The following is a 19,740-nucleotide window of genomic DNA, read 5'->3' as shown; positions in this document are numbered from 1 at the left end:
TCTCAGGAATTGATTTGATAGCTGCCTTCTACGGCTGTCTTTACGCTGGATGTGTTCCCGTAAATGTCAGACCACCTCACCCTCAGAACCTGGCAGCCACGCTGCCTACTGTCCGCATGATTATTGATGTGAGTGTGTGCTCTTTTGCTCATGCACATGTCTTATTACATGCTTGTGGGTTTGTGTGTACTTACATGTGTGTGTGTGCATTCATTTAATCCTAGTATTAGGGGTCTTTTCAGTTGTGGCTTATGTGTAGATATTATAAGAAATAACTTGGAGACATTGGACATCGAGCCACCTGTGCTGACCCTGCTACCTAAAAGAACATGTCCGTTATGATCCATTATGTATTTGAGTAACATTGTTTCAGCAAGGTTAGACCTAAATCCCAACAAACAAAAAAATCGGACTAAGGCCCTCACCTGAAAATTGCATAGACTTGTGTCCCTTTTATAAGTTGGATTTTTATATTTTGTAACTGTGAAATGTCCCACTTAAAGTCTTAAAAAGGTACAAATTAAGGGATCCCTATCAGAAATGTTTGTTTTGTCTAATGTTTGTGTTTATTCTTAAAAAAATCAATATTGTATCCGCCTTAAAAATCAGTCGGCTATAGAAAGGTAGATCATGTTATGTGCATTGGTGTATGTGTGCTTATGGATGTTTTATTTAGATTACTGGCAATTTGTAGCAGCTTCTCCAATTCAAATAAAACATGCTTTTGTTTTGTTACCAGGTCAGTAAAGCTGCATGTATCCTCACCACTCAAAGTCTCATGAGGACTTTGCGCTCCAAAGAGGCTGCTGCTTCTGTTAACATTAAAACGTGGCCAACAATCATTGACACAGGTAAGAAAACAAAAAGATAAGACTTTTTTTTCCAGCCGACATTTCTTCTCGTCATAGCAGGAAAAGCTCAGGTGTTACTAGTAACATTAACTATGGCTCTGTTCTATAATTGTCCCAGTAAGCCATGGCGGTGTGAAGCATCATGACTGAAGCAGCTATATGAAAGTTATCATTAACTTTATTATTTACACCTGTGATTTTTCTACTGTGACACGTCAAAATGTCTTCTGTGAAAATTCTCATGCTCAGGCAAAACTTTACCATGTGTGAATACCATGAGGTCATTAATCAACAGGACTTTGTAATACTGCAAAGTGTTGCAAATTGATTTGATAAAGAAAAAAAAACACTTCCTTTGACGCCACCATCAGTCCATAGTTCAACATTAACACATATTTTGACCCTGAATCCACATTAGCTGTGTCATAACAGATGTTTCGTGAACCCTCATGTATTTGTAATAAGACATGACTGTACTCCTGAATTAAGAATACATGTTTACGGCAGTTGACTTTCTTACTGGTCAAGTTAAAGTGAAAGAAGCGTATCCGTTGCTTGTAGTAGTTGTCATAGTGAATGTAAAGTGAGTCGTGTATAAAGTGCTGTCAGAAGTGCTGGTGTCAGTTATTGTGGACCGTTTGCAGCATTAAGACAAACAGGAAGTGGGGCATTTCTCTGCAGTGCTTTCTCCAGTTATTACAAGATTTGTGGTTAGACAAACTTGTGGGTAAATCAGTGCTTGATGCATACTATACGTCTACTTTGTTTTCCTTGTAAACAAGTGTGTGTGTGTTATCTTCTGTTAAACTTTCCCTAACAACATTGGAATTGGAATGAGTTGATATTTTATTCTAGTATTATTATCTGAGAGCAATAATTGAGAGTATAAGATTTTTGTTGTGTCATTATTGCTCAATATATTTACTGTTTATTTTGTTACCTGTCAAACATGCACTGTCATTTTTTGCAGATGACCTTCCTCGCCGCCGGCCTCCCCAGATCTATAAGCCGCCCACAGCAGAGATGATTGCTTATCTGGACTTCAGTGTGTCCACTACAGGCATGCTCACTGGGGTCAAGGTGAGACGGATGAGCTTCATTTTTAAATACTGCAGTGTATACAAATTAGGGTTTTCCACACCTGTTCTATAACTGTTCTATAAGTGTCTATAATTAACATTTCCAAACAATGTATATCAAATGATAATTTATTACAAAGCATCGCCAGTAGTGTACACCTACAGTGATCACATGAATCTGCAGCTCCCCTCGGCTCTACAGAGATTTAGAGTTTCAGCTCATTGTTTAGCTGTCCGTTACACAACTTTACTGTTTTGTTCTACAAACCCACTGTAAACAATTTGCTCAGCACCAAACGGCAGACACACACAGTTAGAAACAAGCAGATGCACATAGTGGAGCACTTAGCAGCTAAAGAGACAGATATTTCTCTCAGGAGTTGGTAGAGACCAAAAATGGAGCTAAAATAGAGTGAATATTTGACTAAACATTCATCAAGGGGCCAGAAACACAACAGATAAATGCTAATGTTGCTCCGTCAGTCTTAATTTTATATAGAGACATCAAATTAAACATGATTCTGCAGCTGCATGGTACGTGAGAAGTGATTTGAGCTATGAGTAGAAATTAAATCCTGAATATCTTCAGCCATCGTGTTTTTATTCTTAAAACAAACAGTGACGATCAGTGATGCTATGCTATGTTTCACTGTAGCAGGTAAAAGTCTTCACAAAGCAGAAGAAGTTCATTAGAAAATCATTCCTGGATATGCAACAGTGTCACTGTGACATTTTACTTTGAGTCTCTAATGTGTCTTCCTGTTGGTTGCAGATCTCTCATGCAGCGGTCAGTGCACTTTGTCGCTCTGTAAAGCTGCAGTGTGAACTCTACTCCTCTCGCCAAATAGCCATCTGCCTGGACCCTTACTGTGGTCTGGGCTTCGTCTTGTGGTGCCTCGCAAGGTGCAGTACACCTACAATACATACATGCTGTGTAGTAAGGTTCTCTCTGTTGTGGTGTTCCCCCACCATTCACTTTTTCTCCCTCATGTCTTGTATTTTAGTGTTTACTCAGGTCACCAGTCTGTCCTGATTCCTCCCTTCGAGTTGGAGAGCTGCTTGTCTCTGTGGCTGAGTACGCTCAGTCAGTATCGTATCAGAGACACCTTCTGCTCCTACTCCGTCATGGAGCTCTGCACTAAAGGACTGGGCACTCAGACTGAGTTACTCAAGGTGAGGACTATATATATATATATTTATATATATATGAGAGAGAGAGAGAGAGAATCATGAACGATAGATATGTAATTTTCCTGAAGGATTTGATCATTTTGTGTGGGTGTGTTTCAGGCCCGTGGTGTGAGCCTGTCATGTGTGCGGAGCTGCGTGGTGATAGCAGAGGAACGCCCTCGGCTCGCCCTCTCACACTCCTTCTCAAAGCTGTTTAAGGACATCGGGCTGTCGTTCAGAGCTGTCAGCACTGCTTTTGGTTCACGGGTTAACCTGGCCATCTGCCTGCAGGTACACCAACCAACTTAACCTGGCTTCACATAGAAGTACACTTTGAATTATACCTAGATGAGAGTCAGTGGGACCTGTATGGACCTGCTCTTTGTGTGTTACAGGGCACCACTGGTCCGGATCCCTGTACGGTTTATGTAGACATGAAGTCCCTCCGACATGACAGGTAAGAACACATGGATCATTTCAACCAAAATTGAACGGTTTAAATGAACAAGTCATCAATGTCCTAAACTGAGCCTTCTAAATTTAAAAAGTATTACATCCAGCCTACCGTTTACAGCAGATTTTGGGTCTTAGCTGATGTTTCAGAGATAAGTGTGGATTTTAAATTGATTGTCTTCTTATGTAGAGTGAGGCTGGTAGAGAGAGGAGCGCCTCAGAGTCTTCCTCTAATGGAGTCTGGCAAGGTGAGATGCTTTACATATGTAAACATGGATGGTACAAATTCACTCAATGAATTATTACTATTAAGTTAAAAGTGGTGCATGTTACCAGTGTATGACAATTGTTTTTCATCTACAGATACTGCCAGGTGTTCGGGTGATAATCGTAAATCCAGAGACCAGAGGTCCACTTGGTGACTCTCATCTAGGAGAGGTGAGATGTATATGCTACACAACATGGTGGGTGAAGCCTTGTTCCTTCTGAACCCGAGCTCTGACCCAGTGTGTGTCTCTCGCTCTCTCTCTCTCAGATCTGGATAAACAGCCCTCACAATGCCAGTGGCTACTACACCATCTACGGAGAGGAGAGTCTTCAGGCCAACCACTTCAACACCAAGCTCAGCTTTGGAGACCCGCAGACCTTATGGGCCAGGACAGGATACTTGGGTTTTGTGAAGAGGACGGAGCTGTTGGAGGCCAACGGGGGTGAGTAGACCCTGACGGAGCTCAAGTCTAGATTTAAAACTAAATAGATTGGACTGGGACAGTCAATCCTCATGAGTTTATTACGAGGTAGATTATTATCACTTTTTAACACTTTAACAGGCTGCTTACACATTTCCTTTTACTTTGCCTGCATACTGTTCTGGGTGGATTACGTTGCCTGTATTTCTGTTCTCAGATCGGCACGATGCTCTCTTTGTGGTGGGCTCACTGGATGAGACCTTGGAGCTTAGAGGGCTGCGCTACCACCCAACTGACATTGAAATCTCAGTGTCCCGGGCTCACCGAAGTATAGCTGAGAGGTGAGAATGGTCTTGATATACGTACATGTAATTACACTGTGACGAAAGCGAATATGCCCAAAAAGTCAAAGTAGTCCTTTTAACATTTCTTCTGGGTTCTTGTTCTTCACAGTGCTGTGTTTACGTGGACCAACCTGCTGGTGGTGGTGTCAGAGCTGTGTGGTTTAGAGCAGGATGCGCTGGACCTGGTGCCTCTGATAACCAACGTGGTCCTGGAGGAGCACCACCTCATCGTGGGTGTGGTGGTCATTGTGGACCCCGGCGTTATACCCATCAACTCCAGGGGAGAGAAGCAACGCATGCACCTTCGTGACTCTTTCCTCGCTGACCAGCTGGATCCCATCTATGTCGCTTACAACATGTAAAGGGGTTGTGTTGGTTTAGGCATCCAGCATCCACATTTTGGATGCTTCTGCATCATCACCCCGGCGCTCGACTGCGGCTTTGGCAGAGGGTGAAAAGGAAAAAGCATGAACCACATGTCTTGCCACCCAGCCCTGTGTGACACCAGCATATATTGGCCACTGCATGTCTGTGATTGGAGCTGCCATGTTTGGAGTTCTTCACTGTGTTTTATAGATAGAATTTTGCAAATGGGACAGAAGCAACTTGTACTGCATACGGCAAAGAAAAAATAAACCCTGTTGCACTTTTTTTTATGGAAAGGGTTAAACATACAACAGGACCACTTTTGAAATTATTTCTATGTAAAAAAAAATCCATCGTCTTATTAAGTACCTACCACAAACCTCGTAAAATACTTTCCCTTCTGTTTCCATACAAATACCAGGAGCTATTAAACTTGGATCAACAACTTGAAATATTTTTACACGCGCACAAACGCATGCCCTGAGTCAATTCTCACTACCACGGACGAACAAAAGAGGGCAGATGAAAACAAACCATTATCTCAGTCTGTGTGCATTATTTAGAAAGCTTATTTTGTCCCATGATAATGAAGCCAAAAACTATTTCACAACGTTCCTGCCCTGATATATTTCCTGCCTTATAAAACTTCAGCCATACATTCCGATCTTGATTTTTAATGAATCTGTTATTAATGGCTGTTTACTCTCCTGTGGTTTTGACTAGTAGTGGAAATCCTGACCGATATCCAAAGGGATCAAATTAAAAGAGGAAAGTGGCCATATTCTGTACTGTACCTATAAAGGCCTGTTGTATTTTAGATACTATGTTACTGTATAGATATATTTTAAATGTATAAATGCTAGACTTGTCTCTCTCAGTTGATGGTTTATGGATAGTTAACCCAGCTGAGGGATTACAATTGTAGCAGAGAGAGGATTGTAAATAAGATTTAACAGTTTTGACAGTACTTTTGAAATGGAATATTAGTTGTGTAATGGAGGTTAAAGATAATTAACTTTAAAGCATTGTTAGTCAGGCTATAGATAGAACATTGCACTTTCTCAAAAATGATCTATTTTATTATAACAATGAGGCATTATAACAAAAGGTTCAGGCGCATATATTATTCTGAGGATTCTTGCTTGAAGAGCTTTGAGAGTTTACCAGGAGGACTATCACTGTTAATGACGGGGAACTTTCCTGTCGGCCATTGAAAAAAAAAACACTTGGCTAAAAACCAATATCATGACTTTTCAGGCTACCGGGTTATTTTATAAAAACGTTCAAAAATATTTTAAAAATAGGCCCACAACCCTTTATCTAATATCCATTGCCATTGTACTTTGTATCGGTAGACAGTCACACTCATTTTTGTATTGCAAAATAGAGCAAGTGTTTGAGAGTTTGTCACTTTCCTTTTCCTTTTCACACTCAAAGTTAATTCGAATTGTATTTTGTATTTGTGCAACTTTGTTAAGAATTACTTTGAATACTAACAGGATTGTTGTCGGTACTTAAGAGTCAGTAGTCAATAGATGCAAGCCCTCATGTATCTGGATACGTTTCTTTGTTCTGTCACTGGATTAAAAAGCACTTGTGAATGCAGTTGCAAAGCTGAGCCACATCTGAAACATCCTTGATTGAAAAGTAAAGTAATTGTATGAAAAAGGGTGAAAAAAAAAAAAAAAAGAAATAATATTTGCAACAAGATGTATTTGCAAAATGTGTTTGATTTCCTGTTATCTCATGCTTTCCTTGTGCTCCTTGCCATAATTTATAGGTTCTTTGTACTGGATTATACTGTATTTCAGTGATGAACAGTTAATGTAAACATGTAAATAGTTTTTGTTAATTTTAGACTTTTGCAATTGTCCCATTATAGGATACAATCATGCCAAACACAATACTAGACAGATGTTTAATCATTAAAGGTAAACAAATATAATCCATTGAATTGCTGCACTTTGCACTGGTGGTACTTACAGAAGGTGTCTACGTTGTGGACTAACTATCCCTACTTCATCTTACATTAACTGTGTTACTAATTTTAGATATATAATGCTCGGCATTTGCTTTTGCCCAGTTTAAGACCACCTAGAGTTTAAACTAATAGCACTTCATCTTAGCTTTTACATTGCATCCTTCGTTTGCAGCAGAACGTTTGCATGATTCTGCCAAGCACAAGAAGAAATCAGCTTGAGGTACAAGTGGACGAGATATATATGTATGAAATAATTGTATATTCAGGGAACAAAACTCATAACACAGGGATGGACCAGGTGGTCCCTTGGTGCAATCTGTGAATAATACCCATAAAATGTAGACATTTGTCAAAATCAAATCTCCTTGTTATTAAGGCAGACCTAATGAGCAAAAAGAGGGGTTACTGACGACCAGTGTCCATATACCATCTACCTGCTTCGCTGGGAAGTCTACAAGGGCTTCCTTTGATTTCCACTCTTCCGTCAGAGTTGTCACACACTATGCAATCCCAATGAGTGCAATATAATTTCAAAGCTTGCACAGTCTGGTGAAATAAACATGTTGCTTAAACATTTTGTAATAACTAAGAGCAGAGGACTGATGACATTTAACCGGTAGTGTACTTAAGACTGGATTAATCTCTCTTGAGCTGTTCTATCAATATTTTGTGTATGCACTCTTGGTATGTTGTATATTAATTATTTGGTGAATTACATACTGCTCCATGAGGGTGTGATCCACTAATGAATCTTTAATGTTAGGGAGGTGTTTTAACTCGTATAGTTAAGAAATCAAGGTGGTACACCCCCCTTCCCATTTTCTCACTTATTTTCTATTTTGGTTTGTTGTACTTTGTTTTATACTTTATGTGAAAGTAATACAGAATAAACAAAACCATTTAATCATTTCAGATGTCCTGATATTCATGAGTTTTGATTATTACACAACTTGCATCCTTACAGTGAAAGCATTTCAAGAATTTGTCATAATGGACGAGAAATATTTCTTTGTCGCAAAACCCCCGTGTATGGCTTGCTGAAAAAGGCCGACAGCTACTTGTAAAATGGTAAATATGAGTCTGAATTTTAAAACATTTGTTAAAAGATTTGTCTTGTTTCAAAATGAGATGACCAAACATAAGAGGGCAAAATCTGTGACACGAAAATTGGTGTAAATATTACTATCGCAATGTGAAGTAAAATCATTCATAATAAGAATAAATAAAAGTATTCACTATGCAGAATGCCCCCTTAGTGTTATATGATAATATTATTGGATTAATATTGCAGATGCATCACTGTGGAAGCAGCATTTTAATATGCTAGCAGCTGAAATGAAGACACAGTTACTTATACTTTAAATATAAAGTATCATTAAATAAACATCGTTACTTGGTCAATGCACTACTTTATGTAACAGGTGGGCCTTCTCCACCCTGTCCTTGTACATCTCCCAGTTGCTCAGACTCTTTACCAATCACAAAGCCCAAATAAACTATTACGTAATGCGTCTTTGCCGAGCAGCACCGCCCATTTCCTTTGGGGGGAAAAAAAGTGGTCAGCTATTTTTTTTTTAGCTGACATCTTTGTATTTTTAGCCGTTAGCCACTTCTGCTAAGTAACTTTTGAAGGCATTTCTTGCCTCAAAGTATACACACGAAATTGCACGAAGTCCACGTTGAGAGCAGCAGCAGTTACGCGGTCCTTGAAAAGGTAAATGTTGTCTGGCTTGAGCGGTAATGTTGTGCTCGTCTTGCCGTCTGCTCCGCTGTGGCGGTAATGGCGGCTGTTGCTTCGTCAGCTCCTAGCCGTTTTACGAAGAGGGAAGGTGTAGTTAGCTTAATGGCTCCCCGTCTCGCTGACGTCTATTGACGCGGTAACTTGCGTACCAGTGACAGAGTTACACATATTTGCTCAACGAGACTAAAGCTCATCCTTCCTGTGAACTAGAGGAACAAAACTCGCCCCGCTTTTAGTTCTTAAAGTCTTCTTTTTAACGGTTTAAATTGGTTAACATCCGTTTAAGTGAACGTTAGCTACCATTAACTAGCAACGGAGATGTTAGCGAGGGCGAACATGCTATAGCACGAGTGACTGAAATGCTAACTTTACATTTCAGATGTAGACATTTGTTATGGTGAAGTCGCCCGCTTAAAATCCTAAAATTCAACATTTAACCCACGAGGGTGAAAAGTTAACAGTATTGACTTTCGGGCCTAGCTGTTATCCTTAACTCCATGTTATGAGTTAGTTGCATTGGCTAACACGATTGAACCAAAGAGGAAGTCGATTTTTTTAGTTAGCTTAAACGCACCCGTTGAAATTTAGAAGAAAGGGTCAGGGGAAAAGTATGGATCAGCGATGTATTGATATCGCTCTGATCTGTTGCACGTTGTCTGGAAGATTTGTTTATTATATCAACAAATAGCGCGCAGGCCACAGCGGAGTACAGCATGTTATAGGCAGGTTGCATTAGTGTCATTGTAAAGCGGTAATGTTGATTTAACTGTTGTTTGTTCCCAGTTACTATGGAAGAAGTACGGCAGGGCAGCAATGGCACTGAGTTACAGACTGCCACCATCACATCCGCTCAGTTCTCACAGATAGCCCAACAGGTAATTCATAACAGCTCACAATACTGCAGTTCTTTATTGCCTCTGAATCTCTTGCAATGCTCATGCATCTAGTCCATGTTGTTTATGAATGCCATGCCGAAAGCACACTTAAATCTCTTAAAGTTAGCTTATTAGTAGAGCTACACTTCTTTTTATTTAACTCTTGCTGTTACACAGATGCATTTGTAAGATGGATCCAAGAAGTTGATCATGAAGAGTTTTTATTTTATCAGCAAAGTTAAATTAAAAAAAATAATAATAATTAAATCATACCTTTTAAAAATACCATGAATAATAATATGCACAATGACAAATGAAGTAGCTAAAGTGCTTATTCTCACTATCAACAAATTAAGTCTTTCACTAAGTGTATTATCTGCACAGTCTCACCTGTTTCTCACCAATTTTGTGATACAGGCAGGGATTACTGAGTCCAGGTTTTAGTGTCACCAGCCTGCTTAATGGAGTCTCACTCCTCTGTTGCTTTCTTACTTACTAGTTGATGTATCAGAGGATGTAACAATTTCTTAGAAAACCAACCGTAAGTTCCTGTTTCAGTTCATAGCATCTGATAAGACAGCAGTTCTTAATTTGTATGGATGTAAAGCGTGCTTATAAACTGTAAATAAGGGTTTATTAACACATACTGAAATTATATAGTGAGTAAGTTCGTTAAAGTAGATTTTAAATGATCACTTCATCCAAATTACACCTTTTCCACCGTCATGCGCTATCATGCAGATAGTTCTGATTTTATGAGATATCCATCTTGAAAATTTCAGCCCACAACACTCCAATGATGGAGTAATTCTGTAAAAAAATATATATATTTAAAAAAAACTTGTCTTTGCAAAAACAATGTCTTGGTTACTCGAGATAATCGTCAGCCGTCAATGTCCCTTCACAGTGAGGTCCTTAGATCGTCCAGTGTTACCATAAGCGACATTCTCTTTCATTGTATGAGAGTGGTGGCAGGAGCGTCAGTGGTAGAGCTCAATCCTAGCCGTATAAAACCAAAACCATCTCCATGGCTTGATGCCACAAGAGGTAACTGAAACGCAAAACGTGTTTTGTGTAATTTGGGTGAAATGATGACTCGCTTTAAGCATTTATTTTTGTACAAATGAGTTTCAATGAGCTTCTGAACTCACTCTTTTTGTGCACAGAAATTGATGGTAATTGCCACAGTAAATATGTTGTGTGGATTTTAAATTATGTTTCTGTAGATGTCACTGGGTGGTGGTTCTGTGGCTGTTGTACAGCTGCCAGGGGGTCAGTTTCAGGTTCAAGGGGTGATCCAGTCTGCACAGTCGTCGGTCATTCAGTCCCCTCAGATGCAAACTGCACAGGTGAGACCACTTGCTTTCCTTGACACTGTACGATTTCTCAATGTCAGTCTACGATTAATTCATCTCCTTAGTTTCTTTTTTTACAAACCTTCAATATGCCATTTTATCCACTTACTCATAATGCACTTTGTTAATCCATCTCCCTCTTTCAAGGCCATGGGTTCAGATAGTGACGATTCACAGGACTCATCGGACAGTGGAGCTGTGGCCCATAATAACAGAGAAATACTGGCGAGGCGGCCTTCATACAGGTAAGAGAAAAACAACAACACGTACGCAAGACACATTATAAGAACAGTCTGCAGAGATGAATTCCAATTCAATTGACCTTCCTCCTCTCACTATGCAGAAAAATCCTAAATGAACTGTCTGAGGAAGTAACGGAGAGCCAGGTATCTACTGTACCCACCACCCAAATCTACCAGACCAGCACCGGCCAGTACAGTACGATCTTTTCTGTTCAATAGCATGAGTGGGTCATTTGGCCTGTGACATTGAGAATTTGTTATCGAATGTTATTAATCTCTAGGCCACAGAATTATTATCATAAAAAAACACATGTTGGATTTCTGCAAAGGGAACTTTGGGATAAATGTGTTTGTGTAACACAACTTACTGTATGCTTCGTGTTAATATGCTCACAAGAAAATGTGTAGATCAGAAACCATTTCTTGTAAAATGGGGGAAAGAAATCCCCAAAAGTAGTTACTAAGAGTACTCTGCAGATCTCAGAATTTACCTAGCCAGCTGAAATGTGATTTATTTTTATTTTTATTTTTATTTGTGCTTTACCCAATTCTGATGCCACCTGTGTGATTATTCTAGTTACTATAAACGCTAATGGCACCATCCAGCTCGCCAGTACGGGGTCTGAAGGCATTCAGGGGCTACAGACTGTCACCATGGCCAACGCTGGAGCCCAGCAGAACACCACCATCCTTCAGTATGCCCAGACACCTGACGGCCAGCAGATACTGGTGCCGAGTAACCAGGTCGTTGTACAAGGTAAGCAAAATATGTCCTATTATAATAAAATGTATCTAGATTTCTAAGCCCATTTTATCAGCTAATGGAGACATCTTTCGTAAGGAGATTCCAGATTGCTAATTTAACTGCTAGGAGGATGCCAAAATGTGTCAGGCTTTCAGACAGACTATAGCTCTTTGTATGTATTTTAATTAGAGTAAAGGGGAAACAAGGTTGTGCCTGGTAGTTTACCTTTAGTATCTTTCCTACATCAACACAGCTCCTTGATTTTTTTGACACATTGCTATTTCAGTTGGAATGTGGCTTCACTTCAGGGTGCCTTACTTTCAACAAGATGATTTAAGTAGAGTGTAATTTGTATCAAGGTTCAGCATTATTTAGAAGCATGTCCTTTGGTAAACTAGTTAATGGATTTTCATTCACGCAGCTTGAAGAATCTCACAGTATTGGCACTAGAAAAATGTCCCCAAAAAAATATTACAAAGCTCCTGACGAAGCCCTGTGTGTGTCTGTAAATGTTGACTAAACGTTTCCTCTTAACAGCTTTAATGTTGTTTGTTTATGGTTAAAAAAAATAACAAATGAATGTCTAAACTTCTTAAGTGCTGTCAACGTTTGACTGTCATGTCACCCGCAGGTGCAGGAGGAGAGGTGCAAACATACCAGATCCGCACAGCGCCCGCATCCAGCTCCCTGCCTCAGACTGTAGTCATGACGTCTCCTATGGGGCTGTCTCAGGGCAAGAGTGACGACCCAACAATGAAAAGGGAAATCAGGCTTATGAAAAACAGGTGCGTGTACAGTTTATTTCTTGGTCAATCACAGTCACGGATGCACACAGACACGACGGGTTACATACGCCTGGTGGAGATTACAAACTGGACATGGGGGGGGAGTCAATGTGATGGTGCAGTGCCTCCATTACTGGAGTTATGTAGAGCTCAGAAACAGGCGAATGTTTGCTTATTTACCCGTGGAAACCTACATAGACCCGTTTTGGTCTTTTTTTACGGGGGGACAGGGAATATTTAGGGGGAGATATCAAGTCAACAGAGTGTGTCACATAGAAGTGGTACATCCTCCTGAAGCTGAGATGCAGCTCATGCGTGTGTGTCTAAAGTTGTTCTAGTCATAAATCAGGATAGACGGACACTGCCAAAACAAGTTTCTCTACAGTGACATCACCAGCGCTTTGTGGAAAGGTTCCACTCAGAAAATAGACGCTGGGTGCAGCCCTTTTACTCTCGGCTCTCCTCATTGGGAACAACTGAAAAAAGACACTGGTGCTCAGAAAGAAATGCTATATGGACACAGGCCCTAACATCTACACACATGAATGCAATTGAGCTCATTGAATGCACACAAGAATCTCTGCTTTTCTGTCGTTGTTATCCAATTTATGTAATTCCAAGACTGTTTAGTATGTTGAAATATTCAAAAACACCATTTTTACAAAAGGTGAAAATAACGCCTTTCATACTGCTTGCAAAAAACGGCATGATTTTTGCCCAAAGCTGCATGTTGTTTGCATGAAGTGGGCATGTCTGTGAAGGGGAGACTCGTGGGTAACCATTTTCATTCACATATCTTGAGGGGACCCCTTTCAAAATCAGCATGCTAGTTTTCCATCGCCAAAATTTAGCATAATTTTGGAACGCTATTCAGCTCCCGACAAGCATGACATGGTTGGTACCACTGCTAGTTTCATATGACACCAGGACCTTCCCTCTAGAACGAGATCACTACGGCCTCTTAAAGACAGTAATGTCTCAGCGTTAATTATTAAGTATCTTTCTTTTTTTTTTTTACTTGCGCATATTTTACTTTTAAGCTGTAACTTTGATATATGTATTTTTATGTCGAAGTAGTGAACATACTGTACGTTGTGATGTATTGCAGGTTAATTTATTGCATAATCTAACATTTGTGTCCCTCTTTCAGAGAGGCAGCGCGTGAATGTCGACGGAAGAAAAAGGAATATGTTAAATGCCTGGAAAACCGTGTAGCTGTTCTTGAAAACCAAAACAAGACCCTGATTGAAGAACTCAAAACATTAAAGGACCTTTATTGTGTCAAAACAGGATAACCTGTTTGAATCGAGGCTGCGGATTGGGAGATAATTTGGGAGCGACACAGCTCAGCCATTTGGACATGAACAGGGTTTCTGGGAACACTTAATTTCAGGCTGACATCCTCAAGTTTTTTACTCCGTTTGATATAAAAGTGACAATTGATGGCACTAAGATATACTCGACAAATACATTTTTTTCCACCTGCTGTTTTTTAAATTTGCTAACACTATAACATTTATAGTTGTGTACATTTTTAATACTGGGAGGTATCCCCGAAATGGTGAGCTTTAACTTTGAGTCTCAGTTTGTAAATGTATCCCGTGTTTTAAAATAATGTTTCTGTTTTTTTTTTTTATCCTCTAAATGGCATCAGCAGAATGTTGACTGTATAATTCCCACACAGACATAATTCCTGTTTATATTGTGGACCAGCATCTCCCCTCTTTTCTCTATAAGGACACGTTACAATCGTCATTCCTTCTTTTTGTGCAATGGAATATATAGGGTAACCAATGACATTGAGTTTGGTTGTTTTTAGGCAGTTACTTAGACAATCAGGGAAAAAAAAAAAAGCATTGTCCAGGTAATATTTATTATGTACATCTTGGGAGGGATGGAGGGAAAGAAGAACAAACTGTATGAAATGTTGCTGATTCTGTAAATAAATAAATATATTTTCACTCAATAGATGCAGTGGATAGTGTATTTTTGTTCACTGGAAATGAAAACGTACAGATTGACTGCTTTTGTTGACATGAAACATGACTTAATTTGAACCCAGTATTTTCTAATGAATGTTAGTACTGGACCAATGGAAGTGTTTGCACATGATGGGGCCGAGAGAGAAAACAATCAGAATAGTATGGGTTAGCAGCAAAATACAGTGACGAATGACTGGGCTGAACTTTCTGGAGCCCATAAGAGGCACAATGATGTCTGCCCGTTCTCCCCTGCAGTCATTTAATGGAATATCCCATGATATGTGGTCTTATCATCCTAGTAACCTCGGGAGCCTCGACATGTTTTAGGTGAAGTTCAGAAAAACTAGCAGCCTCCAGATCTTTCCATGTTGCTCTGGTGATCATGCATCCATCTCCAAGATAGTACCACAGAGGCTCAAACACATGCTGTAAGAAGTACGTAGAGGAAGAGGGATCTGAGACAACATGCTCCAAAAAGTAGAAGGCTCCACCCTGTAAGAGAACCAACAAAAAGAAAACCAAATCAGGACTGCAGTGGCTGTTATTCGTTAGGATTGTGAAGCAGATGTGTGGGGATTCAGAAGTTAATACTAAAGATGATAATTCACCATTCTGAACTGACTGTGATGGTCATTACAATTTCTGACACTAAAAACATAGTGCAGACTCCCACAGCCATGTGTGTAATCAAGTAGAAAAATAAGACCAGTGTTGATTTCGCCCTGATAGTCTGGCGATCTGTCCAATGTCAGTTGGGATCGGAAATGATTTATACAATGACAATAAGTAGCCTAATTTTACCTGATACGTTCTACATACTATCCCTTGAGCAAGGCCGGATTACCAAGCGAACCCTCAGGACCCCAAAAAGCATCAGATGTTTTTTTTGGACCCTGCAATTTGCAATGTGCAGTATCAACAAAAAGGGGCTCCTGCATCATTTCCTAATGTTGCAGCCTTGTCTTGTAGAGGTGCCCAGTGACAAAATCAAGTTTGAACTTAATTATTTCCACAAACTAACTGACGCACAGAAATCCTGGGGCCAGGTGGTTTCACTACAAAAAAACAGAAGCTTACAGAGACTTCAGCTTATAATGCTGCCATGAGGATTTTACTTAAGAGACCGAGACGGTGAAGTGTAAGTGTAATGTGTGTGGCTGCAGGAGTCAATACTTTCCAAACTGTTTTAAGAAATATAATGTATACATTTATTTGCCGGCTTAATGACTCTGAAAATGAAATCATCTTCAAACATAGGTTTAGTACTACACGCTACCAGTCCCACCTGTGAAGACATTGGTACTGCTGTCTCTTTGTAAGGCATTGATTGATATATGCACTTTTAATTGTGCTTTTGTATGTAATTCAACTTTCTATTCAGCCTGTTGTGTGTGCACCAGAACACACAGTACACACACTGCACAGAGGACGGAATGAACTAGTTAGTCGTGTTTTTTTTTTGTGGCCGGGCACTCTACCAGCCTCGTAGCCTGTTAATAAATCACTAACAAAATATTTCCCACGGCACTTTGACAGCTGCATACTGAGACACTCACCGTTTTGAGGATGCGTCGGACTTCCTGCAGCACGCGCTGCACGTCGATGACCGAGCAGAGAACCAAGGTGCAGACAACAACGTCCACTGACTCGTCCCTCACCGCCTCCATGTCCTCCCCAGACACGACTACAAACGTGTCATAGGTCAAATGCGTGTTCGCGTCCATGCTTAGCCGCAGGTACTTCTCGAAATGCGGGTTGGGGTCGGTGCAGGTCACCGTGCAGCCGTCGGGGTAAAACTTGAAGTTCGCCCCGCTGCCACAGCCGATCTCCAGCAGACGAAGAGTGCCGTCGCTGTTTGCAAATTTGCCCACGTTTCGGAAAAGGTCTCTCTTGGTTTTGTGCATTTTATCGTTGTACGAGAATGTTATGTTGTAGGCAAGCCATGGAAACAAGCGTTTGTACATACCGTACAGGCCCGTGATTTCCATCAGATATAAGGGTAAAGTCAACATTAAACAAAGCAGTCTGCAGAACTTCAAGAGACAAGACTTCATTCTATTCTGAGCCAAGCAACGCGTTAGGGGCATCTCGAGCTCGAGACTTACAAGATCAAAAGATTACACTCTTAATACCTCAGAGATGATGTCTGTGTCTCACCATACGATGGAGCAAATACCCCGCAGTGTGCGTGAGGGGCAGCTGCGGGAGAACACGTCCAAGTTGCCCCAGATGTTTTGACTTTATTGTCTATATCTTATCAATACTGGTTAAAAAAGAAAACATGGATCATGCAGCAGGATCAAACTCTTTAATTGCCAACATTAAGATACAACACAATTAGCTTGATAACAGCAAAAACATATATTTTTAGTCATGAAGCCATCAGTAGCACACATAAACACAGAAGGACAGATCTTCTCTATGGCAGTATCACATTTTCACAGTATCACAGTTTTGGAGATGGGAAATGACAAATAGAAAATCAAACATATTCTTCACTTAAACTGCAAATAAAATTAGTAATATATTCAATTTTTTAGTCAATGTGTTACAATAATGTGTCTTTACAAAACACAAAGACTGAGTGATTTTTCCCATGGCAAAAGTAAAGTTAGTATTCGAGTGACTGGGGTTATTTGTCACTGGTGGTGATCAATCATATCACAAAAGAGAGGAGAGCCTTTAAGTGCTTTGCTTATTCTTTTGTGAGAAGAATTTATTTCACAGCATAACCTACAATGTGCGGTTTGATCATGAACATCAATGGTGTTTCGATGTGTCTCAGCTTGAGTTCAGAGAACCCAGCTGCCTCCAGGTGTTTCCATGTTTCCCGGATGACCTTACATCCATCCCCAAAGTAGTACCAAAGAGGCTGAAGTACATGCTGGAAGAAGTATGACCAAGTTGAGGGATCTGCAACGACATGCTCTTGGAAAAAGAAGGCTCCACCCTGCAAAACAATGTTTTGTTATGTGTTTACTGTGCAAACTTGTGTTTCCATACTTTTAAATTAAAAATTAAAAATTAAAAAACAATGTTTTGCTATGTGTTTACTGTGCAAACTTGTGTTTCCATACTTTTCTCATGTTTTATAATGAATACATTTTGTTGCATTTTCTGTTTCCTGTTAGGCCTGTTGTTTGGAACAGAGGATCCTTACCACAGGTCAAATTTAGCAATTTTAATTATTAATACTTTGGCTGGTGCATGTGTAGGGAATCACTTCTCTGCTGTTTTGCTCAATATTTGAATGCAAACAAATACAAACAATTGAAGTAGACTTCTACGCTTGTTTATTTAGCGTAGTTACTTATTTATTCCCACTGGTGAATGATTGGTCCATGTGCACTGCATTATAACGGCAGCCTCAATAACATGGAACGCTACGGCTGCAAATAGCCATTTTATGGTGAGTGCATTTACTTCGGGACGAGTGGTTATTTCAGGAGTCACAGATGACTTACTGGTCTCAGCATGCGGCGAACCTCACGCAGAGTTTCCGGTACGTTGTTGACGGAGCAGAGTACCAGGGTGCAGACAACAACGTCTACCGATTCGCTCTCAACTGACCCCATGTCCTCCCCCGACGCCACCAAAAATCTCTCATATGAGAGCTGGTCATTGTCGCCCATATTTTTCTTCAGATACTTCTGAAAATGAGGATTCGGGTCAGTGCAGATCACCTTGCAACCGGGCGGATAAAACTCAAAATTTGCGCCGGTGCCGCAGCCGATCTCCAGGATTGTGAGCTGCCCGCCAGGCTTGTTGAACTCGGAGAGACTGCGAAACAGCTCCTTCTTCTTGTCGTACATTTTCTTGTTGTACATTAAAGAGCACCGATACTGACACATTGGGAAGAAACGTTTGTATATTTCATACATGCCCACGGCATGGATCAGATGAAGGGGCATGCATAACACATTGACGATCAATGTGCAACATGCCATTAAGAAAGCCATGTTCTTGCTGCCCCAGACCTTCGTGTGTCAGCCGGTGGCGGCGCGATTTGGACTGACTCACTTGCTGTCAAATTGATAAAGTCTAGCTAAAGCAGGAAGTCTGGTTGAGTTTTCAAAATAAAAGTCGACAAGTAAAGACGCAACTAACGTACTACCGTCCGTGAAATAAGTTGCATCTTTTGTCCTGCCTTCGGCCATGCTGTAACGTCAGTAGACTATTTCAAGTTAAATCCAACAGTCATTACCAATTCAGTGCGCATTATGCTGTCTTTGTACACCGTGACATGGTGTCACCATTCAATTCCATCCAACTTTCAGTTCCATTGTTAGGGAGTGGGCGAAACCGCCATCTACTGTTGTATATCAGCTCTAATTTTGCAAGGCCAATTTGAGATAGAGTGACCGTTTGGGATTAATGTCTTGAAATATAATAATGTTAATGTCCTGTAGTCAGACCTCACCACAGCATCTAATGTCAGAGTTTTATATTTTTTCGGTAACCACTTTGTAGCATTACAATCACAGCACAGCACAACGTTTGCTCTTTTCCATGTACTGGAAATTAAGCTATCAGCACATTGCACAATTTGGTGAATCAGTGTTAATGACGACAGCAATGTGCTTTCCATGTGTGACAACAGTGTGTAGATGAAGCATTTAATCAAGCAGTTGTTTGATTTGTCTCATTTAGCAGCTGGCTAGTTAGCTCGCTAAAGTTAGCTTGCTAATTCCACCATGTTTTCATGCTAACGTTACACTTGTTACAGAAAATGAGCGGAACAGTGGGCCGGTGGCCAGCGGAGACTGCAGGGAGGAGAGCAGATGGCTGCTCCGGATATGGAGGCCTAGGGTTCGTGCTGGCTGAATTCACGTTGCTACAGTAGAACATGTAACAAATAAGTAAAAAGCAAAACAACAATAACAAATAAAATGAAATATACCAAACTGTCAATAAACAAATTATCATAAACAACATAAATGAATAAATATTACATGTCTTAGAAAGTAGTCGTGAGAAATACACACGTATACCATTCTCCATCAAATAATTAACTCAATATCTATCATATAAACCTTTGTGACTGGTAGCCTATATTACTTTTTTAAATTTCAATTCAAACCT

At 40.2% G+C, this 19,740-nt stretch overlaps 4 protein-coding genes across 8 annotated transcripts in view; 2 read left to right on the top strand and 2 right to left on the bottom strand.

Moving 5' to 3' along the window:
* Window positions 1-7,824, top strand: part of dip2bb (disco-interacting protein 2 homolog Bb) — a 35,887-nt gene extending 28,063 nt beyond the window's left edge. For all 4 annotated transcript variants that reach the window (XM_076110416.1, XM_076110415.1, XM_076110413.1 and 1 more), the window contains 12 exons: window positions 7-128; window positions 740-851; window positions 1,822-1,931; window positions 2,703-2,833; window positions 2,935-3,103; window positions 3,221-3,391; window positions 3,496-3,557; window positions 3,744-3,801; window positions 3,917-3,991; window positions 4,089-4,263; window positions 4,460-4,583; window positions 4,696-7,824. In XM_076110416.1, the coding sequence (XP_075966531.1) occupies window positions 7-128; window positions 740-851; window positions 1,822-1,931; window positions 2,703-2,833; window positions 2,935-3,103; window positions 3,221-3,391; window positions 3,496-3,557; window positions 3,744-3,801; window positions 3,917-3,991; window positions 4,089-4,263; window positions 4,460-4,583; window positions 4,696-4,948 (1,562 nt within the window). In that variant the 3' untranslated portion in view covers window positions 4,949-7,824. The remainder of the gene's footprint in view (window positions 1-6; window positions 129-739; window positions 852-1,821; window positions 1,932-2,702; window positions 2,834-2,934; window positions 3,104-3,220; window positions 3,392-3,495; window positions 3,558-3,743; window positions 3,802-3,916; window positions 3,992-4,088; window positions 4,264-4,459; window positions 4,584-4,695) is intronic.
* Window positions 7,825-8,467: 643 nt separating this feature from the next.
* On the top strand, window positions 8,468-14,642 carry atf1 (activating transcription factor 1). 2 transcript variants are annotated; one of them, XM_076110417.1, is made up of 8 exons: window positions 8,468-8,647; window positions 9,458-9,549; window positions 10,776-10,898; window positions 11,052-11,149; window positions 11,248-11,342; window positions 11,724-11,903; window positions 12,523-12,676; window positions 13,827-14,642. In XM_076110417.1, the coding sequence occupies exons 2-8, from the start codon at window positions 9,463-9,465 to the stop codon at window positions 13,969-13,971; spliced, it is 882 nt and encodes a 293-aa protein (XP_075966532.1). In that variant the 5' UTR covers window positions 8,468-8,647; window positions 9,458-9,462; the 3' UTR covers window positions 13,972-14,642. The 2 variants fall into 2 exon arrangements, with proteins under 2 accessions (XP_075966532.1, XP_075966533.1); XM_076110418.1 differs by lacking the exon at window positions 8,468-8,647 and adding an exon at window positions 8,792-8,810.
* A 271-nt stretch (window positions 14,643-14,913) lies between these two features.
* Window positions 14,914-16,712, bottom strand: LOC142970289 (thiol S-methyltransferase TMT1A-like). Its single transcript, XM_076110420.1, has 2 exons — window positions 16,215-16,712; window positions 14,914-15,150 (listed from the first exon to the last, which is right to left on the bottom strand). Exons 1-2 carry the CDS (start codon window positions 16,710-16,712, stop codon window positions 14,914-14,916), a joined length of 735 nt encoding a protein of 244 aa, XP_075966535.1.
* Window positions 16,713-16,952: 240 nt separating this feature from the next.
* Window positions 16,953-18,664, bottom strand: LOC142970288 (thiol S-methyltransferase TMT1A-like). Its single transcript, XM_076110419.1, has 2 exons — window positions 18,123-18,664; window positions 16,953-17,608 (listed from the first exon to the last, which is right to left on the bottom strand). The coding sequence occupies exons 1-2, from the start codon at window positions 18,615-18,617 to the stop codon at window positions 17,375-17,377; spliced, it is 729 nt and encodes a 242-aa protein (XP_075966534.1). The 5' UTR covers window positions 18,618-18,664; the 3' UTR covers window positions 16,953-17,374.
* Between the last annotated feature and the right edge of the window lie 1,076 nt (window positions 18,665-19,740).

The sequence above is a fragment of the Anarhichas minor genome, unplaced genomic scaffold (genome assembly GCF_050575085.1).
Source record: "Anarhichas minor isolate MPS153535 unplaced genomic scaffold, ASM5057508v1 ptg000043l, whole genome shotgun sequence".
NCBI classification, from domain to species: Eukaryota; Metazoa; Chordata; class Actinopteri; order Perciformes; family Anarhichadidae; genus Anarhichas; species Anarhichas minor.
The sequence above is the reverse complement of the archived record's forward strand: the minus strand, read 5'-3'. Positions and strand labels throughout refer to the sequence as shown.

Coding starts and splice junctions, on each gene's coding strand:
- atf1 (XM_076110417.1), top strand. CDS start 9,463: ATGGAAGAAGTACGGCAGGGCAGCAATGGCACTGAGTTACAGACTGCC. Junction 11,150..11,247: donor GCGAGGCGGCCTTCATACAG/GTAAGAGAAAAA, acceptor CTCACTATGCAG/AAAAATCCTAAATGAACTGT. Junction 11,343..11,723: donor GACCAGCACCGGCCAGTACA/GTACGATCTTTT, acceptor TGATTATTCTAG/TTACTATAAACGCTAATGGC.
- LOC142970289 (XM_076110420.1), bottom strand. CDS start 16,712: ATGAAGTCTTGTCTCTTGAAGTTCTGCAGACTGCTTTGTTTAATGTTG. Junction 15,151..16,214: donor TCCGACGCATCCTCAAAACG/GTGAGTGTCTCA, acceptor GTTCTCTTACAG/GGTGGAGCCTTCTACTTTTT.
- LOC142970288 (XM_076110419.1), bottom strand. CDS start 18,617: ATGGCTTTCTTAATGGCATGTTGCACATTGATCGTCAATGTGTTATGC. Junction 17,609..18,122: donor TTCGCCGCATGCTGAGACCA/GTAAGTCATCTG, acceptor ATTGTTTTGCAG/GGTGGAGCCTTCTTTTTCCA.